General features: G+C 31.4%; 1 protein-coding gene across 1 annotated transcript in view; it reads right to left on the bottom strand.

Moving 5' to 3' along the window:
* Window positions 1–380: 380 nt before the first annotated feature.
* Window positions 381–18,303, bottom strand: part of LOC134694210 (caspase-3-like) — a 38,127-nt gene continuing 20,204 nt past the window's right edge. Inside the window, exons 6-10 of the mRNA XM_063555206.1 lie at window positions 15,270–15,357; window positions 12,073–12,260; window positions 11,252–11,336; window positions 4,081–4,239; window positions 381–2,491 (exon numbers count right to left, since the gene is read on the bottom strand). Of these exons, the coding sequence (XP_063411276.1) occupies window positions 2,268–2,491; window positions 4,081–4,239; window positions 11,252–11,336; window positions 12,073–12,260; window positions 15,270–15,357 (744 nt within the window). The 3' untranslated portion in view covers window positions 381–2,267. The remainder of the gene's footprint in view (window positions 2,492–4,080; window positions 4,240–11,251; window positions 11,337–12,072; window positions 12,261–15,269; window positions 15,358–18,303) is intronic.

Here is an 18,303-nt window from a genome sequence, read left to right on the forward strand (position 1 = left end):
CATGATTTGGTTTTGGAGTTATAAGCCAAAAACTGGATGGTTAGCCGGGTCCCTGGACACATTTTTTAAACTCGATACCCTAATAATGATTGTGGCCAAGTTTGGTTTAAATTGGCCCACTGGTTTCAAAGGGGAAGATTTTTGTAAAAGTTAACGACGACGGACGACGGACGACGGACCACGGAAGCCGGACGCAAAGTGATGGGAAAAGCTCATTTGGCCCTTTGAGCCATGTGAGCTAAAAATGTAATCGGTTCCAAAAAAAATATTTTGGAAAAAACTAGTAAGCAATTAGGCCAAATATTTACAGTTCACCGCCAACAAATCCGACATACATAAACTAGGATAATTTAAATTACTGAACAATTTTATTTATAGCCAACAACATTACCGACGTACAATATTTTCTCATTCTAACAATATGTCGATCAACTTAGAAAACATTTCATTTAAAAAAACACACTAAACTAGAGAAGGACTCGAAAGTGCGATGGGGACGCTGAAGTGTGATGTGGACGCTGAAGTTCGATGGTTTACGCTGAAGTGTGATGGTTCTTTCGCTGAAATGCGATGGTTTAGCGTGACGTTTTCAAATACAACATTTTTTAAAACAAATGGATTCGCAGGCAGAAGAATTAGATTTGAAGATAAAAGTTGAATGCGTACACAGGAAAGGCAGCAGGATGAAACGAACCATTCTAGCCTGGAACAGTTTTAAGCATCGGAGATGAATGTCACACAAATGTGTAAATCTAAGTCGGGAAGCAAATCATAGGTAACAACGTGAACAAGGCGGCTGAAAGAGAATCTTAGTCTGAAGACAGGCTCACTAGTTCGAATGTTCAAAACTTGCAAAAGGTATGCTGCACGACAAATAAAATGTCACAATCTTAATATTAATTTAAACATATCTCTTCAAGTATACTTCACATGCTTTTGTCTGGACAGTTTAATAATGAAATAATATTATTATAAACAACGTTTAAGTTATATCAAGAAAAATTACCTTTTTTAGACAAATCCTGCGTTGTAAGAAAATACGCAAATAAGAAAATTTTATATCTATTAGCAATGAAGATAGAATTGATTGCACATAATCCCAATATATCTTTCTAAAAGGATTTTGAGATTCAGTGAAGGAAATAGTTCTTTTGATGATTAAGTACATCTAACTAAACAAGTGACAACTCTAGGACAGCTCTATCCATTAAATCACAAGTGAAGTTTATACACGGCTGAAAACACATATTATATTCATAACGACTTTAAATATTATCACAAACAATGTAAAATTTGTATATTTGCTGATGCAATTTTTTCTTCTTCAAGAACTTTCCTTTGAATATTTATCATAGTTTTGCTAATATCCCACACCCCATCAATTTACTGAAGTTTAACATGTAAAGTTCATGGGAATTATTACAAAGAATAGGTGATTTGTGTCTAATCAAAATTTGAAAAAATAAAATTGAAAGAATGAGTTGACAGACAAAGAAAAGTCAAAGAATAAATACACAATAATATTTAAAAATACAGAAGAGCATACACATCAAACACTGGCAAATGCTGTTTTTTTTTACTTTAAACATCACGATAGACACACTCCGTTAATATGATAGGAATACAAAGACTACAGGGTATACATCCATGACGTAAAATCAGTACATGCACAGCAAAACAGAGCAAATTCAAAGAAACAGCTCTGTCCAAAGCCATACGACATGGAGAAAAACAAAAAAAAACTACCACACTGCACTGCGCGGAAATCTACGCAAAACAAATTTGGATAGAATTTTTAAGATGTAACAGCACAAAATTGGGCTGGGTAAAAATAACGTATCGTAAAGAAGTAATTCAATATAAATATGTAAAACAAAATAGTCTTACGCATATATATATACATGTAAATTAAAAACTTTTTACAATATGTTTAAATAATTAAGGTAGCAGATTAAATGTGAAGGACTGTTGATCCTTGTAGAACGCATATGGACTTTTAATTTTGAATAATACAAACAGAAATGAATGAATTCTAAAATTAAGAGCATATATTGTTTTTTTCAGATATGAAGTCCCTGGTTTGGTGTATGTAAAATTTAGTAATAATGATACGCATATTATTATTGAAATCTTTGTAAATTTTATGTCTCCTAGGGATTAATATGAAAATACTGATGGGATGTAAACGATATAAGTTTTTCACAAACTATTTGATATCTAAGTGTCAAATTTTCAGATATTCTTATGTTCCAGCAATGTTTGCAGATTTATTTAAGATAAAATAATTTTGATAGAGCAGCTTCGAACATTGGAAGTTGACACTTTTCGCCATCTATTTCATATTCAGGATTTATCGCTAATTCATGCGTAACAGCCGTTAATATCTCCTGAATATGGCTTTTTGGAAGCTCTCTTGCAACAGCTATGAAAGCTTGTATAAACCAAGCTCCTCTCCATGAAGTTGAATCGACTTTTCTGTAGCTATAATATCCTAAAAAAAGAAAACATAGGAAAGCGGTTTTAGTTAAGTATATATACAATGCATTTCTTTCAGACATTTGTTGATAAACAAAATGAAATACGTTTGCAAAGTGTTTAACTCAATTATACCACATTTGTGTAGTCAATTTGTATCATTATTGCTGTCATTTATATTACACAGTCCTTCACGACTTTCCAAATTTACTGATTTACGATACTGACATTTATTTTTTATTATAAAGTACCAATAAATAATGGAAGTTCTGATTAAAGCTTCAATATTCTTTTATTGTTATAAAAACATCTTCAGATATCAAATCTACTGATTTTCAGTGACAATTCTGCATTTTCAACAAATGAAAACATAAAGGCATCTAAATAAAAACCAACACATGTTTGCTATCATTTATATTATAAAATCAAACACTAATTCTAAAAAAAACTTAGTGTTTGTACAGTCATATACTTTTATAACAAAGTACAACCATGAGCAGTGTTAATTGATTCAGACCAACACTTATGGTTGTTACAAAATCACTCCTTGACCATAAAACGACTGATTGCAGTTCAAGCAAGTATTTTGAATAAAATACGGAATGTAAACCCACAAAATTGTACAGTGATTTTGTTTCGTAATTATATGTCTGTCAATGTATTACTTAATCTTCCTATAGTTCTTATTCAAAATTTCAACATAAATGTGTTTAAGTTTACGGTACCTATGTTTTGCATATTGCAACAGTTAGAACTTTTATCTCTCAATCAAATATTTTGTCAATAAATCAATTGTAGTACAAATGTGGGAATTGGTTAGCTACAAAAACTGGTTAAAAATACCTTTCGGTCAAAAAATGCCTGTTGATTTCAATTTCTCCCAATGATTGATAAAGTATAACGTGTGGTTCTGTCCGTTTTTCTACTTCCCCTTTGTAAATTCACCTTTTAAGTTCGTCATTTTTGGTTTTACTTTTAATCTTGACTTAATAAATTTCTTTCTCTGAATATGCAATGTCTTTTAACAAACAAGACCGATCGGAATGTATTTGTATGAATAATGTGTTCCTAATTATCAATCAGTGAACAGTGGTCAAGACTACATGCACATATTAACTTGGTGATAAGCTGAACAGACCGACATCTTTAAAACATATATACGTTTTACTAGTTTGTTTGTTAATGTTAAAATTTGGATAGGACTAGATTTGACATTAACTTTGTATCGAACTGGTTTCGAAGTTAATATCAGTACCTGACCTGTTTCAAATGAACTTTTTCGGTAGTCATTAGAACAATATTTTCTAAAATTATATTTGTTAAGATTTTTGGTTTATAGAACCAGTCGGAACAGTCCTACAACATGTCAAAAGTAAACTTTCGCCATTCAAAATGCCTGTTAAATCTCTGTAAAGGTTAGAAATGAATCTTTATATAATCAGTTCATTTGTAAAATTGAGAATGGAAATGGGGAATATGACATGTGAACAAGCCAACAAAAAAGTAGCTAACAGTCGAATGCCAGCCATGGATTCTCAAAACAGCGAGAGTATAACTCTCCCGGAGGCGGGCTTTATATTCTAAAAATGCAGTTTAAATTTATACCTGGGGTAGTTGCAAATATCTTAATTATGTCAGCGTCTGTCGGCAATCTTGCACAAACTGTGCTATCTGCTTCGTTAATTATGTTTGGTTCTATATACTGTTCTTTGACTTGGGATCGACCTCCACGGCATGACTGGATAATGAAAATCTTTGGTTTTCCTGTATATATAGCATTGGCATTTTGAAACATTTTTATATGAAATACTGAATTTTGGAATGATTTTATCTTAACTATGCCTGTATTTTTGTGTTTCACTGATTAAAAACTGCTCAAGAAGATATTGTAGAAAAAGGCAAACATAAAACAAATATAAGTACAAATGGTGTTAAAATACATGGAATGTGTGTGTTATACATGTGCATATATATAAAGTCTCTGAATGATTGTATAAGATTTTAATTGATTCAGATTCAGATATACCCAAGGTACAAATTTATTTGTAAAACTTAATTTGATTACACAAAATAAGAGTATATAAGGTCATCCACTAGTCTGTTGGCCAATCAGACCTCGAGACGTTGTTAAAAAAATCTACTGTTCTGTATAGTATAACACACACAGTTTTACTTTTATACTTTTTTGATAGACGCGAAGGATTGCTTGTCTGGCGTATCATAATTCTAAAGTGCCATTGTAATTTTGAAAATAGTGATGAACGGAACTTCAGAAAATATGTGTTTTATAATACTTTGCTCGCCTACAGTCATTGCTCTTTGCTGATCAAATATAATTTACTTTTTTTATTCTAAAGATAGATAAAAAGTCATGAGTTGCTATAGTGTAGAAATCATGTAAATATTTAAATATGATATAAATTTTCAAAACGTTTCTTCTTTGGCATTCTCTTAACATTTCGCATAGATTTTTACACATAAATTTGTCACCCAAACAGACTTACTGGTAGTTAATTCGGGCAGTGATTTCGTGACACCAAGTTACCCTAGACATATACCGAACTATTTCATACATGCAAAGCATTAATTTTTGATAATTACTGACCAGTACAGGTACAAATAACCTTTTTGATCACAATTAAATTCAAATAGAGAAATTATTTTAGAATACGTACCAAATGCTTCCTTAATCATGTAAATGTTTTAAAAGTTTTTGGTCAGGTAAAGACCATTTAAAAATCTCACATAGAAAAATATTACTACCAATAAACAAATACAAACTAGATTAGCCCATCGCATCATATTATATAGTATCCAGTCATGACTCGTTACCTTTGAATGTTTATTTCATAATGTCAGATTGAAGTTAAATTGTTGAAAAGTTTATAAGGGGACGACCATTTGATATTCTGGGGGAGGCCAGGAGGATTTGTGTTTGATCGGTTATTTATTTTTGTAAACTGAGAGGACAGATTATTCATTTTCTGCACTATTTAAGCAAGATTTTTCATTTTCATTAAAGCAAGGGACTGATTATTCATTTTTTACCACTATATTTAAGCAAGGACTTATATAGATATATACGTCCCTGATTTGCGATATTCGAAAACATACAATTTTTTAAATATTTGTTAATTATGAATAATAAGATATAGGAAGTTGTGGTGTGAGTGCCAATGTCAGACAACTCTCCATCCAAATAACCATTTAAAAAAAGGTAAACCATTAATACATGTATAGTCAAGTCATTGTGTACCATCTAAGGGGGCTACCATTTGATTTTTATGGGGGGGGGGGGGGGGGGGGGGGGCTAGGATGAAATTTGAAAAAAATAGGCAGGACAGGAGTTTTGAGTAAAAAAAAAGGCAGGATGAGACACTTGCAAAAAAAAGAAGTCAGGATGACAATTTATGTAAAAAAAAAGTCAGGATAAACTAAAAAAAAAAAAAAAGGCAGGACCGGGTAGAGTGAAAAATAAAAAGGCAGGACAGAGATTACAACTAAAAAAAAAGGCAGGACAAAATTTTTCATCCTAGCCCCCCCCCCCCCCCCCCCCATAAAAATCAAATGGTAGCTCCCTTATCAGAATACTAGTAGATCATGATCCCCTTCAGAAATTTTAAGATTCAAGATTTCATTCATAACCTCAGACACATACTTGTGTACAAGAGGACAATTTATACAAACATTTTAAGATAATACATAGCGAGAAAGGACAAACGAAACACAAATACATAGTAATAAGTATATTATAAAAGACAATTAGTATAATTAGATTAAGTATCTTATAATTTTCTTAACGAACTGAACCATTTATATTCCCAAGCAATATACACATATTGCATACATACATAGTATTAAAGTTAATTTAGTTTGGTTTTACCTAGCCTCTTAAAATGCAAAGTCTTGTCAAACATATTTCGCGGAGCGGAGCGAGGCAAAATTTTTTTGAAGGGTTTTGGAACCGCTGAAGGCCCAATAAGCTATAGGCCTGCTGAGTTATTTATTTTCAATACATTGCAAGTCAGGTTATTTATTTTCAAACTACCAAAGAACAAACCATTTATTTTTGTGATTATCAAGGCTGAGTTATTAATTTTCAAAATCCTCCTGCCCCCCCCCCCCCAGAATATCAAATGGTCGTCCCCTAACCCCTAACCATGTTTCGCATTATATGTTCTAGTCGTAGTCCCTTATCCAAAAAAGTTTTGTGTCAAGGGATATACTTTACATCTTTGAATCTTTTGGTGGCGGAACATTTCGGATCGTTTGTTGCGGCCAAAACTTTACAAAATTATCGAAATTGGACAACACAAAACAAATCATTGTATTTATACTTTATCCAAAAAGTCAACTGATTTTGGAGCGTATATAAGTATGAAGTCATTTGTTATACATTGCATGAAGGTTTTTGAAGGACGTCAATGTTTTAAGTAAGTTGTAGCGTTGTGTTATATGCTACGATGGAATTGAAATTCAGGGCTATATTTTGCCCAAATTGAAACTCGGTCTTTGAATATGATCAATGTGAACTTTTCGATCCTATGATTCGGAATGGTAAATTTATTTGATAATTTCAAAATTATCAAAACGATCAGTAAATAAAGGTTTTAGTGGTAATGACTGTCATTTTCCAATTACGCTTTGCAACATCTCCACCGGTTATAAGTTGGCCTGCAACGATTGATAAACACTAATATGGGGGTCATGTAAGGTCAGATTCGTCTTATCTATATTGTATTCTACGTTTTGTTGACAAATAAAGTTTTGTAGTTCTGATCCCTAATAATGAAGGTACTTTTAAGGCTACTTGTGAACTGTTATTGGCTTCCTCTCTCTTTTCAAACCGTCTGAATCAGACCGGTAGTATCTGTTCAAAAAAGCATGTGACGAGTTCAAATTTGATTTTAAAAAATGCATTTATTCTTTAGCTATTCATTTGACAAAACCATATCATATCTAAGATTGACCAACACTTAATTTCAAAATAAATATTTGCACATTGATAATTTCTGTTCACTTAAGAATATTTTGCGTTTTGTATCAGATGACCTTGTTATATGCCTACGAGAAGATAACACCTACCGAAACAGGGAAGTCAGTATATATTTAAGAAACTGCCGGAGTATATACGACGTTTTCCTACAAATTGAAATCCCATCAACGGCATCATAACACGTATTACTATGTGACGTACATTGTAGTCTAAACTACAAAGAAATGTAAAACATATACGAGGCTGACAGATTGAAAATAATGACGTTCATTCGTCAATAATACGTTGTTTTTTTTATTTGAAATCATGCAATGCACACACACTTCAAATTCTTAGATATAATGTTGTAACGTGTTATTATAATTATTACATACACGATAAAAACTTCAAAATACTTCACGTATGCAGAAAATATCATGATTTGGGTTTCACTGTCTTTGTTGTAAATAATTTGAAAAACTAACATAAAAACAGTAAAAATGAAATTTGAAAACTTTGTTGAAAATATAATCTGAACGAAAGAAAAATGCTTGTCAAGATGATTAAAAGGTACATTTATATGAATAAACGTTAAGAACAAAAAACTTGTCATGGATACATTTATTGCATTATGAATGTTAAACAAATATCTGGTGCTGGAAAAAAAACATAAACTTTGGGGTATTCCGTAAAATATGTAAAAATTCGGGTCATCGACAGGGTTTATATTCAAGGGTTTATATCCCCTTCGCCTTCACAATATTTACCATGTCTGAGAACTAAATAAAGAATATTATTACGGATTTTCACATCAAATAAAAAAATCCTTTACGTATGCGTGTGTTGAAAAGTACAAGTTCTAGCCCCGGTCGGGGAGGAAACAAGACTTAAATCTACTCTAAATTTGTTAGATTGATTTTATAGGCACTTAATATATAAATATATGCATAAATATAAAGAAAAAGTGGAATAACTGTCAATGAGACAACTCGACCCGAAGGACCAAATGATGCAGACATTTAAAAATTTAAAACTGTAGATCACCATACAGCTTTCAACAATTAGCAAAACCCTTGATTAGTGGTTATCTTTAAAAGGTCCCGAAATGAAAAAGGCAAACAATGCAAACGAGAGCTGACTGTCTGACTCGTGTACAAAACAATAAACAAAACATAAATATGTTAAAGATTATTTATAATTGTTTGGCTCATTGCTGTTTTTATAACGAAAATAAAATGACTTCTTTAATACACATTATCTAAAATTATCAGTTATGGTCCACTTTTGTTATACTGTGTAAATGTTGTTAGACATGTTTTATCTAGCAGCTCATCTAGATTCATGACATTTAGTATGTCCAATGACACCCTCAGAATGCACTACATTTAAAAATGTAGGTTCAGACAAAAAATTTCATGAAAAATTCACAAACTTTTGACAATATTTCAAAAGTATGCTAATCTCAGAATGTACGGTGTACTGGCATCGATATTTGTTTAATTTAGCAATAAAGCCTTTGCGATAAATTGTTAAAAGAATTTTTAACCTTTTTAAATAGCTGATCACATTATTATACAACTATTCACCTATGTTCAAATTAAGTTAATATACATTTTTAGCAATTATAGGCAACCGTACAGCCTTCAATAATGAGAAAACCTATATCACAAAGACAGCTAAAAAAAGGCGCAGAAATGAAAAATAAAAAAAATAAAAAAAATCTAGAAAAAATAACGGCCTTACATGTACTTGTCATGCTTATAATAATATTTAAGTTTGTATTTTGACTTTTACTTCAGTTTTGTAAATGTACGCATTTTTTTTCTTTCGAGTCGATTATTTGTATAATATTGTTCGAATGGAACAGTAATTACTACTTTAAAACACACCAACATTTTTAATATCGTCTATTTACAAGCTAAACAACAAGCTTGAAAAAAAAATAACACGGGGACCCAGTAATTTCCACCATTGTTTCATTGCAATTTTATCTAAAATTCACGGGCTGATGTTTGTTTTTCCTATATCCGACTGCAAAATTTAAGTTACTTTCTCATACTAGTAGCCCCCATTGTGGTTCCTAAGAAAATGTTTGGGGGTCATGACAGGCATTTAAGAGAGCAATACTGTCGTGGCTACTAATAGACCTTTTCAACAACTCTCGGCACCTACAGTTGAGAACGACTACGACAGGTAAAATGTGAATGGTCGTCTCAAAAATATTTTTTTTTAGATCACTATTGATTTTATTGCTTTCATTGACAATGATACAACTTTCCTACAGAGTCCAAATGACATGGATTTTTTAATTTATTATAAAGAAAATGATGGACTTTAAGTCACATTTCATCTTTTTAGACGTTTAGTTTCTAGCTGTCCTGGTGGAATTTGGAGAAAAAAACAAAAACCAAAGCATGTTTTATTTCAGTTGATATTTGATTAAACAATGATTATGTATGTTGACAAGGGCGGCACATGTTTCCACAGTGTCTGCTAGTTTTGTCCTTGGTGCCTCCGTAATGTACTCAATACTTTGTATCTTTTAAATTCACCAATTTGGTGTTCTACTTTAATTCTGTATTCACCAATCACTGCTTAAATGTTGTAACATTGAAACGAGGGATCAATTATATTTTTTTTTCAATATTCATCTAGGAAAAACATCATCTCTAACAAGATATCTTGCAGCTGAGAAGTCCGTCGTTGATAAAAAAAAAATGTGAAATTTTCCTTCGACCTTAAAAATCAATATGTGATTATCCCTCCAGAAATTGAATATGTACATCAACTTAGGTGAAGATCGGTGGAAAAACACCAAGTTGGTCGTGTTCACAAGTGTGATACGGACGGACGGTCCAGTTATTATTTTTCATTAATTTTGAAAAAATTCATAAAAGCTTTTACACCAACAAATTACTTGTTATTTGCATGCGGTAAATATTTGGTGAAAGACTCACATAATCATAAAAAATAAAGAGAAAGTGGGTTAGGATGCAGAATGATTGCAGTATTTTTTAATCAATTCAACATGAAATGTCGTTCAAATACATACGAAATAAGAATATTATATGACAGAGACATATATTTATTTATTTGTTTGGTTGATAGATATTCTTAAGCTATATAGTCAAAACAGTATATAACCGCCAATCCAGTATGTTTCGTAATGATAATCATGATGGTTTTTGTCTTTGAGACGACCCATCCATTTTACCTGTAAACTGTAGGTGTCATTAGTCGGTGTCGAGAGATGTTGAAAAGGTCTAGAAGGATAATTCTATAAACTTAATGGTTAAAATCGAAAATAAAATTTGAACAATTTATTAAGACAATCATCCACTATAACCATTTCAGAATCATTTAAAAAGTAGCACAATATAAGATTTGAATGAATACCATTTAGAAATACTGCAAATGTAAGCATATTTACATATTTTTTATCTCGGTACATAATCTCATTTAAAAGATGGTAGATTTATGAAGTGAAGTCATTCGTGGGTACTGAACTTGTATTCTATAAATTGAATCCTATTCCAGATTTGCTTATTTCTAGAACGGAATTTTAACGGATTATGTCTTTAAATAGACAACACGCCTTCCGTTACTTCATTATCGAATAAATAACAATCAAAGGCAAGATACGATACAAAACGCTCTCTTTCTTATATTGTTGGATAAATAAAATGTTGAGAATTTCTGAAATGAGTTGGTCATGTAAGTAATTTGAAATCTACTTTTAACCTGATATAAAACATGTGAAAGCATAAGTTCCGACGAACCTATTCTTTGCTGTATACGTACCAATGAAACTGAATGCATTATCATTTTTAAACGGTCGGACTAAATCATCTACTTTAATAGTACCATCCTGGGTGGCTATTCCAAGCTGAAATTTAAGTTGCATGCCTTTCAATTATTCTATAGTGTCAACATATCGCACTGAATTGATATACCTTAACTATTTCAAAGATTTAATCATACAACAAGGAAAAGACAGTTTATGCATTTTACTAGTTTTATTTCATTCAAATTACATGATGATATCTGCAAATCTATATTTAGCATGTATTTCTATCATCATTGGACATATAACTATATAAATGTAACAATCTGCATTAAGATCTGTGAATTCTTCATTTAAAATGTCGTGGAATATATTTTTCTATCGATTTATGAATTTTTAACAGCGGTATACTACTTTTACCTTTATTTACTCTTTTGTAGAGTTGTTCACCTTAGTGAATTCACCAGATTGTCTAGCTTAAACTTATGACCACTTTCAATAAGCCATGTGAATGCAAGGTTTAAGCAGGGTGTCTGAATACTCATGAGTTTTTTGCAAGAATAGGCAAATTTTGAGACCAAGAAAATGTGTCGGTTTACGCAGGATGTTGGAATACTCAGGTGTTGGATTAGGCAGGTTACAGCATGTACAGTATTTGTTCATTTTCTATGTACCTTTTCTGAACAATTTTGATTACCTTTTTTTCGATATGCCAATGTCTTTTTCTGTTGAAATTTAATAGACACTTGAAATGTTATCTATTCTATATATTCTAGCATTTGAACAAATAGCAATATTCTTACAATAATTATGACGAATACTGTAAATTACTACTCACCTCGCTGCCATGACTCATAATAACACAAATGAAACAGTGATACTTGTGTGATTGCCTTGTCAAGTACTCGTATCTAATTTTTTCTAAGCTTCTTTTCAATTCATTTGTAGTCATATCAGACTGACAAACAATGTCATAGTCGAGCTCAGAGAAAAATGTATGTAATTTCCGAACATCGTCCTCTGATGCTGAAAGTAGGAAAAGAAACAAAATATAAACTGCTTAAAGAAAAAAAGAATTCCATACAAATGTGTTTACGGAAGATAAGAACGTATATTTATGAGCATCACCTTTTCAGATAGTTATATATAATTGAATACTTAATATCTATATGAAATACCAAATTCTTCATTCCTAAGAATCACAAATTTGGACTAACCACAGTCTACTGATCAATCAATACTTTCAGAAAACCCATGTTACTAACCTGTGTGAAAATTGTAAATGCAATGTGTTTAGCAAATATAAAAAAAATATGGCAATATGCTTGGTCTATGTTAAAAAGTTCTAGATCGTTAACTAAAGTGGTGACTAAAAATTGACTTTGAGCTAGAACAGTTCTAGGAAAGCATAAGGCATATTTTGTTAATAAGGAACAAAAGGGTAAAACATACTACACAGAGGAACAAGTGATCAGTATGCTGGAGTTTCTTATTGACAACATATTTGTTGAATTTGGAGGTAGACTTTTTCAACAAATTGTCGGCATTCCTATGGGAACGAACTGTGCGCCTCTCCTTGCCGATCTCTTCTTATTTTCATATGACTCGGAGTTCCTTCAGACACTTGTCAAAAACAAGAAGATCAAAGAAGCCAGGTTATTTAATTTCACTTTCAGATATATTGATGATGTTCTTTCCATTAACAATCCGAACTTTTCTGATTGGATTCCATTAATATACCCACCAGAACTAGAAATTAAAGAGACCACAGACACGGCTTCCTCTGCCTCATTTTTAGACTTGTACCTCGAATTTGACATACACAGTCATCTCAGTACCAGAATCTATGACAAACGAGACGATTTTAATTTTGAAATTATCAATTTCCCCCACCTTAGTAGTAATATACCAACTTCACCTGCATATGGAATATACATTTCCCAACTTATTAGGTATTCAAGAGCTTGCAGCTCCTATTCAGACTTTGTAAAACGTCACCAGTGTCTGAGCAGAAAATTGATGAACCAGGGGTATGTCAAAGAACGTCTCGTCCTTTTTCTAAAAAAGTTCATCGGAAGATACCCAGAACTTGTTGATAAATATTCCGTATCAACTTCACAAATAATACAAGATGGTCTTGAAGTATAGATTTTGCGTACTGACGTTTGTTATCATCTTAATTACGTATTATAGTATTCTTTTATATGTCTTTTTTAGATATTCATTAGAAGTGACTCTGTGGTTACGTAAAACCACATACTTTGAACGGCAAAATTATTTCATTTATTGATATTACTTTTACTTAAGGATCTTGACATACTATGAATGACTAAACTATTTTATTCTATAAGACTACTTTTTCTGTTTAGTTTGTTTTTTATGATATACATTTGACGTGAAACTGTACTTATGTGTCCCGTCATACTTTGAACCACACCATTATTTTATTTATTATTTTTACTGTAAGTCTGTTTTTTGTTATATCTACTTTACGTGAGTCTGCATTTATGTATACGACAAAATTATTTTTATGTCTACCTGTGCGAATTTCCAAACGCGCAATTTTACACCAGTAATGAAAACCTTCTTTCATTTATGGGTAGACTTTACATAGATAAATTCAGCCGTATAAGAAAAGCAAAATGAGAATGTTAATTTTGATGTATGCCTTTTTGTGCTACTTTGTTACATTTGTTGTTTATGTAGTGATATTAAGATGATAACACAATATTGACTGTTGTACCCCTATTTTTGACATTTTTACTCTTTGAGTATGTTTGTTTTGTTCATGCATCGTTGACAATGTAATGGAATTTGATGCGACTGTCATACAAGTGAGAGGTTTAGCTAGCTATAAAACAAGGTTCAATCCACCATTTTCTACATTAGAAAATTTGAAAGGGTTCCGCGAAACCCAGTGTCTCGCCTACTTTTGCTGTAAATCGCAGGCTCAACAAAAAATGAGGAAAAAAAATCAATAAAAAAATTCCTCTTGATACTATCTTTTGATTGTAAGAAGCTTCTGTCCAAGTTTGGTAAAAATCTAGGATAGTTAATGAATCTAATTAATGTTTGAAAACTTAAACTGCCGACTGTATGTAATGTTAACTGGAAGAAAATCTAAGTCCATTTAAAAGTAAAATACAGAAAAAATGGAGTTATCTTTTTACAATATTTACTTCTGGATACTATCTTATGATCATAAACAAGCTTCTGTCAAAATTTGGTTCAGACCAAGGATAGTTTAAGAAAGTTATTAAAATTCTAAAAACTTTAACCACAGAGTGAATGTAATGTTTCCCCGCAGAAAAACTAAGTCCATTTAAAAGTTAAATACGGAAAAAATGGATTTATTTTTTTACAAAATTTACTTCTGGATACTATCTTATGATCATAAACAAGTTTCTGTCAAAATTTGGTTCAGACCAAGGATAGTTTAAGAAAGTTATTAAAATTCTAAAAACTTTAACCACAGAGTGAATGTAATGTTTCCCCGCAGAAAAAACTAAGTCCATTTATAAGTAAAATACGGAAAAAATGGAATTTTATTTTTACAAAATTTACTTCTGGATACTATCTTATGATCATAAACAAGCTTCTGTCCAAGTTTGGTAGAAATCCAGTATAGTTTGAGAAAGTTATTAAAATTTCAAAAAGTTTAACCACAGAGTGAATATTTGTGGACGCCGCCGACGACGACGCCGACGCCGACGGAAAGTAGGATCGCTTAGTCTCGCTTTTTCGACTAAAGTCGAAGGCTCGACAAAAATGCCTGTACCAAGTCAGGAATATGACAGTTGTTATCCATTCGTTTGATGTGTTTGGACTTTTGATTTTGCCTTTTGATTTTTGATTTTCCTTTTTGAATTTTCCTCTGAGTTCAGTATTTTTGTGTTTTTACTTTTTTCTAGTTTTACAGTTTACACACATTTTGATATGAACACTTTAACATAGAGATGTCTGGCTTTATATCTTGATTGAATCGTAAGAGATCACACAAGCTCCTTTACTATAATTACTGTTTTTTATGGTTACCTGTACGTTCATTTTGACCAGCAAATTTGAAATTAATCACTAGTAAAAGTCCTCTCTGACCTGCCAATTTGTCATAGGTGTGAAGGAACTAAAACATAGATGTAATATTCACATGATTTATAAAAGATTTATCTGATAGTATAAGTTATATTATATCCAAAATCCAAGAAACCAAAATCACGCAACACTGTTTGGTAAATCAATTCAGCTCAAAAGTGACTTGTGTTTTTTTATTGTTAAATAATTCATCTTAGTTGAAAGAGGAAAAAACTATATATAGTAAAACCTGCATTACCGGTCAACTAGTTTTAGCAGTCAACTGGCTATAACTGTCACTTTCATGCCATCTCAAACGCTTTTTCTCTTTATATATTCTAACTCAAATCAGCGGTTACGTGTACCTGTCTCACGCGGTCAGATGTCACATTTTGTTTGAAAAAATCTTCATTTCAACTTTAGACAACTTTCACTTTAAGGGCATACAATACAGTTTTGATCCTGTATTTACAGTTTGATGAAAATTTCTATATAGGCTATTTTTTGCCTGATTAAATCAAATATGTCATAAAAGAAATACCTTCATGTGCTACTTTTTGAGTTAAAGGAGGTTGAAATTTTGTATATTTGCTCAAAAATCGGACTTGAGGCCATATTTTTCCTTTCGAAAGAAGGCCATAACTATTTTTGTTTTAAAAGATAAACACAAATTGTTTTTTGTTAAATATTTCGTTATTTCTGTAATTTATAAGTAACCTAAAAACTTATGCATTTTTTATTCAGAAATAACGCATATTTATTAAATGGTCATAAATTGAGAAAAAAAAACGTATTTTTTTACTGCATACTTATCAACATTAAAAAAATTGCACTATTTACAGTTTTATAAAATTTGGTTCCCATAATCTCCCTGCAAAATGAAACCAAATGTAGTTTTATCATTCCTCATTCAATGATGTTGATACCGATTGTTTATGGTCGTTATATTGCGTCCAAGGAGTCGCTGTACATATATATGTTGCCAAACCAAACAAAAGTATAGCAATGTCCGGATGGATGTTATTTTTTTTATTTATTAATTTTTTTAAATATTTTGTTATCAAATCAAAACGTTTCTGCCTTTTATGAACTGTATAGCCCGCCTTTTAATTAAGTGTCCCCTGTATGCAACGTAAATGCACCTATAGTGACAATTTCTTTTTTTTAATATTAAGGACAAGGAAGACTAGTCCACATTTTTTCTTTCTGTTACAAGTATGTTTAAAGTAATAATAAACGAACTATATGAGTATAGTTTCAAAATAAGGAAATTGATGATGAACATATTCTTATATTCATAGATGCAATTCTGAAAAAAATAAAGCAATGACAGAGGCGATTTTGATCTATGTGAAGGGTCAGCATCAAACTGTTGAAGAGGGCGTGATCAGGTGTAAGTACATCTATAGCTGCAGCACTTATACTTCTAATATTTTGTAACAGTCGTTAGACGATCAAAGTTACCTATTAAATGCGTTTTATCACTTGTTTTCTTAAACTTATGATTGTATGGTGGATTGGGAATAACGTTTTTTCAAACGACCCCCCCCCCCCCAAAAAAAGAAAAAAAATCCAACCAAACACCAAAAAAACACCAAAATAAACAAAGCAACAAAAACAAAAAAAAACAATATCAAATAAACGCGCTTAGTAAAAAGTAAAAAGAATGATTCGATCATCCCCAAATTCCTCCATGAATATCATATGGCCGTCAATTTATGACAGTATCCGATTTCTTTCTTTCTTTACCCTAATTGATTAATTGGCATTACTACATTGCTTTTTTTAATTCTGAGATGTGGCACGTGACCGTCATTTGGTTAAAAAAAAGGTCCGTTTCAAACTTGAAGTAAGATTTTGCCTCAGATTTGGCTAGCTATGTCTTGAAGGCATCACTTTGATGTCGAGATGGTAAACAGCAATAGAAGCGCAGTTCCTTTCCTTTTATTTATTAATTCATGTACTCACTTTTTAATCAGTATATGCATGTTCGAATATAATTGAGAATTTTTCCAAAGATGTCGTTGAAAGCGTTTGTTTTTTGTTTGCGTCTTAACTTTAAAAAAATCTTCTATTATTCTTCTAAAGGTTTGCAGTGTATTTATTCGAAACAATTGTAAACACCATATATATGTATATAATTTATATCTGATATCATTTTATTGTTGGTTATATCTACATATTTTAGAATTAAAGTCAAAATGTATTTTCATATAAAAAAGAAGATGTGGTATTGCAAATGAGACAACTTTCCACTAGAGACAAAAATGACACAGAAATTAACAACTATAGGTTACCGTACGGACTTCAACCATGGGCAAAGCCCATACCGCATAATCAGCAATAAAAGGCCCCGAAATGACAATGTATAACAATTCAAACGAGAAAACTAACAGCCTAATTTATGAACAGAAAATGAACGAAAAACAAATATGTAACATATACACAAATAAAAACCAATGAATCACTGACTCCTGAAATGTTGGCGGGATCCCAACCCTCCTCAGTTTGTTTATCAATGAGTAACATGTATGGACCTATCATTCAAACTGTACAGGTTTTCGAGGCGTTATTCTGGTTTTTTTTTATTATTTCATTTAGGCTTTGGCAGTGAAGTATTAATTTTTGGTTTGATATTTTCACATAGTTCTTTTTTTTTCTAGGTAGGATTGAAACATATTTCAATTCTGTTAAACAGAAAGAGATAATGGAGTTAACAGGGAAAAAGGAAGAACATAATAGAAAAATGGTTTCTCTATGGCAGGGTATGTGCTAAATTAACACTTGAGACAGTTTTAGTCATCTGGATTAGGAATAAACATCGGTGATCATTATTCTTAAGATAGGAATTTCAATAAAGATTGATTAAAGACACATTGAAACTTATATGTTTGATGCTTTTGATGAATTCAAATGAATTAAACGTAATCAATTTGTTGTAGGCAGTTTGATTAAGAGATTTGAAGGTTCATGTAACTTTTCCGTATATTATGGTTAA

This window comes from Mytilus trossulus, chromosome 13 (assembly GCF_036588685.1).
Source record: "Mytilus trossulus isolate FHL-02 chromosome 13, PNRI_Mtr1.1.1.hap1, whole genome shotgun sequence".
Taxonomy (NCBI): Eukaryota; Metazoa; Mollusca; class Bivalvia; order Mytilida; family Mytilidae; genus Mytilus; species Mytilus trossulus.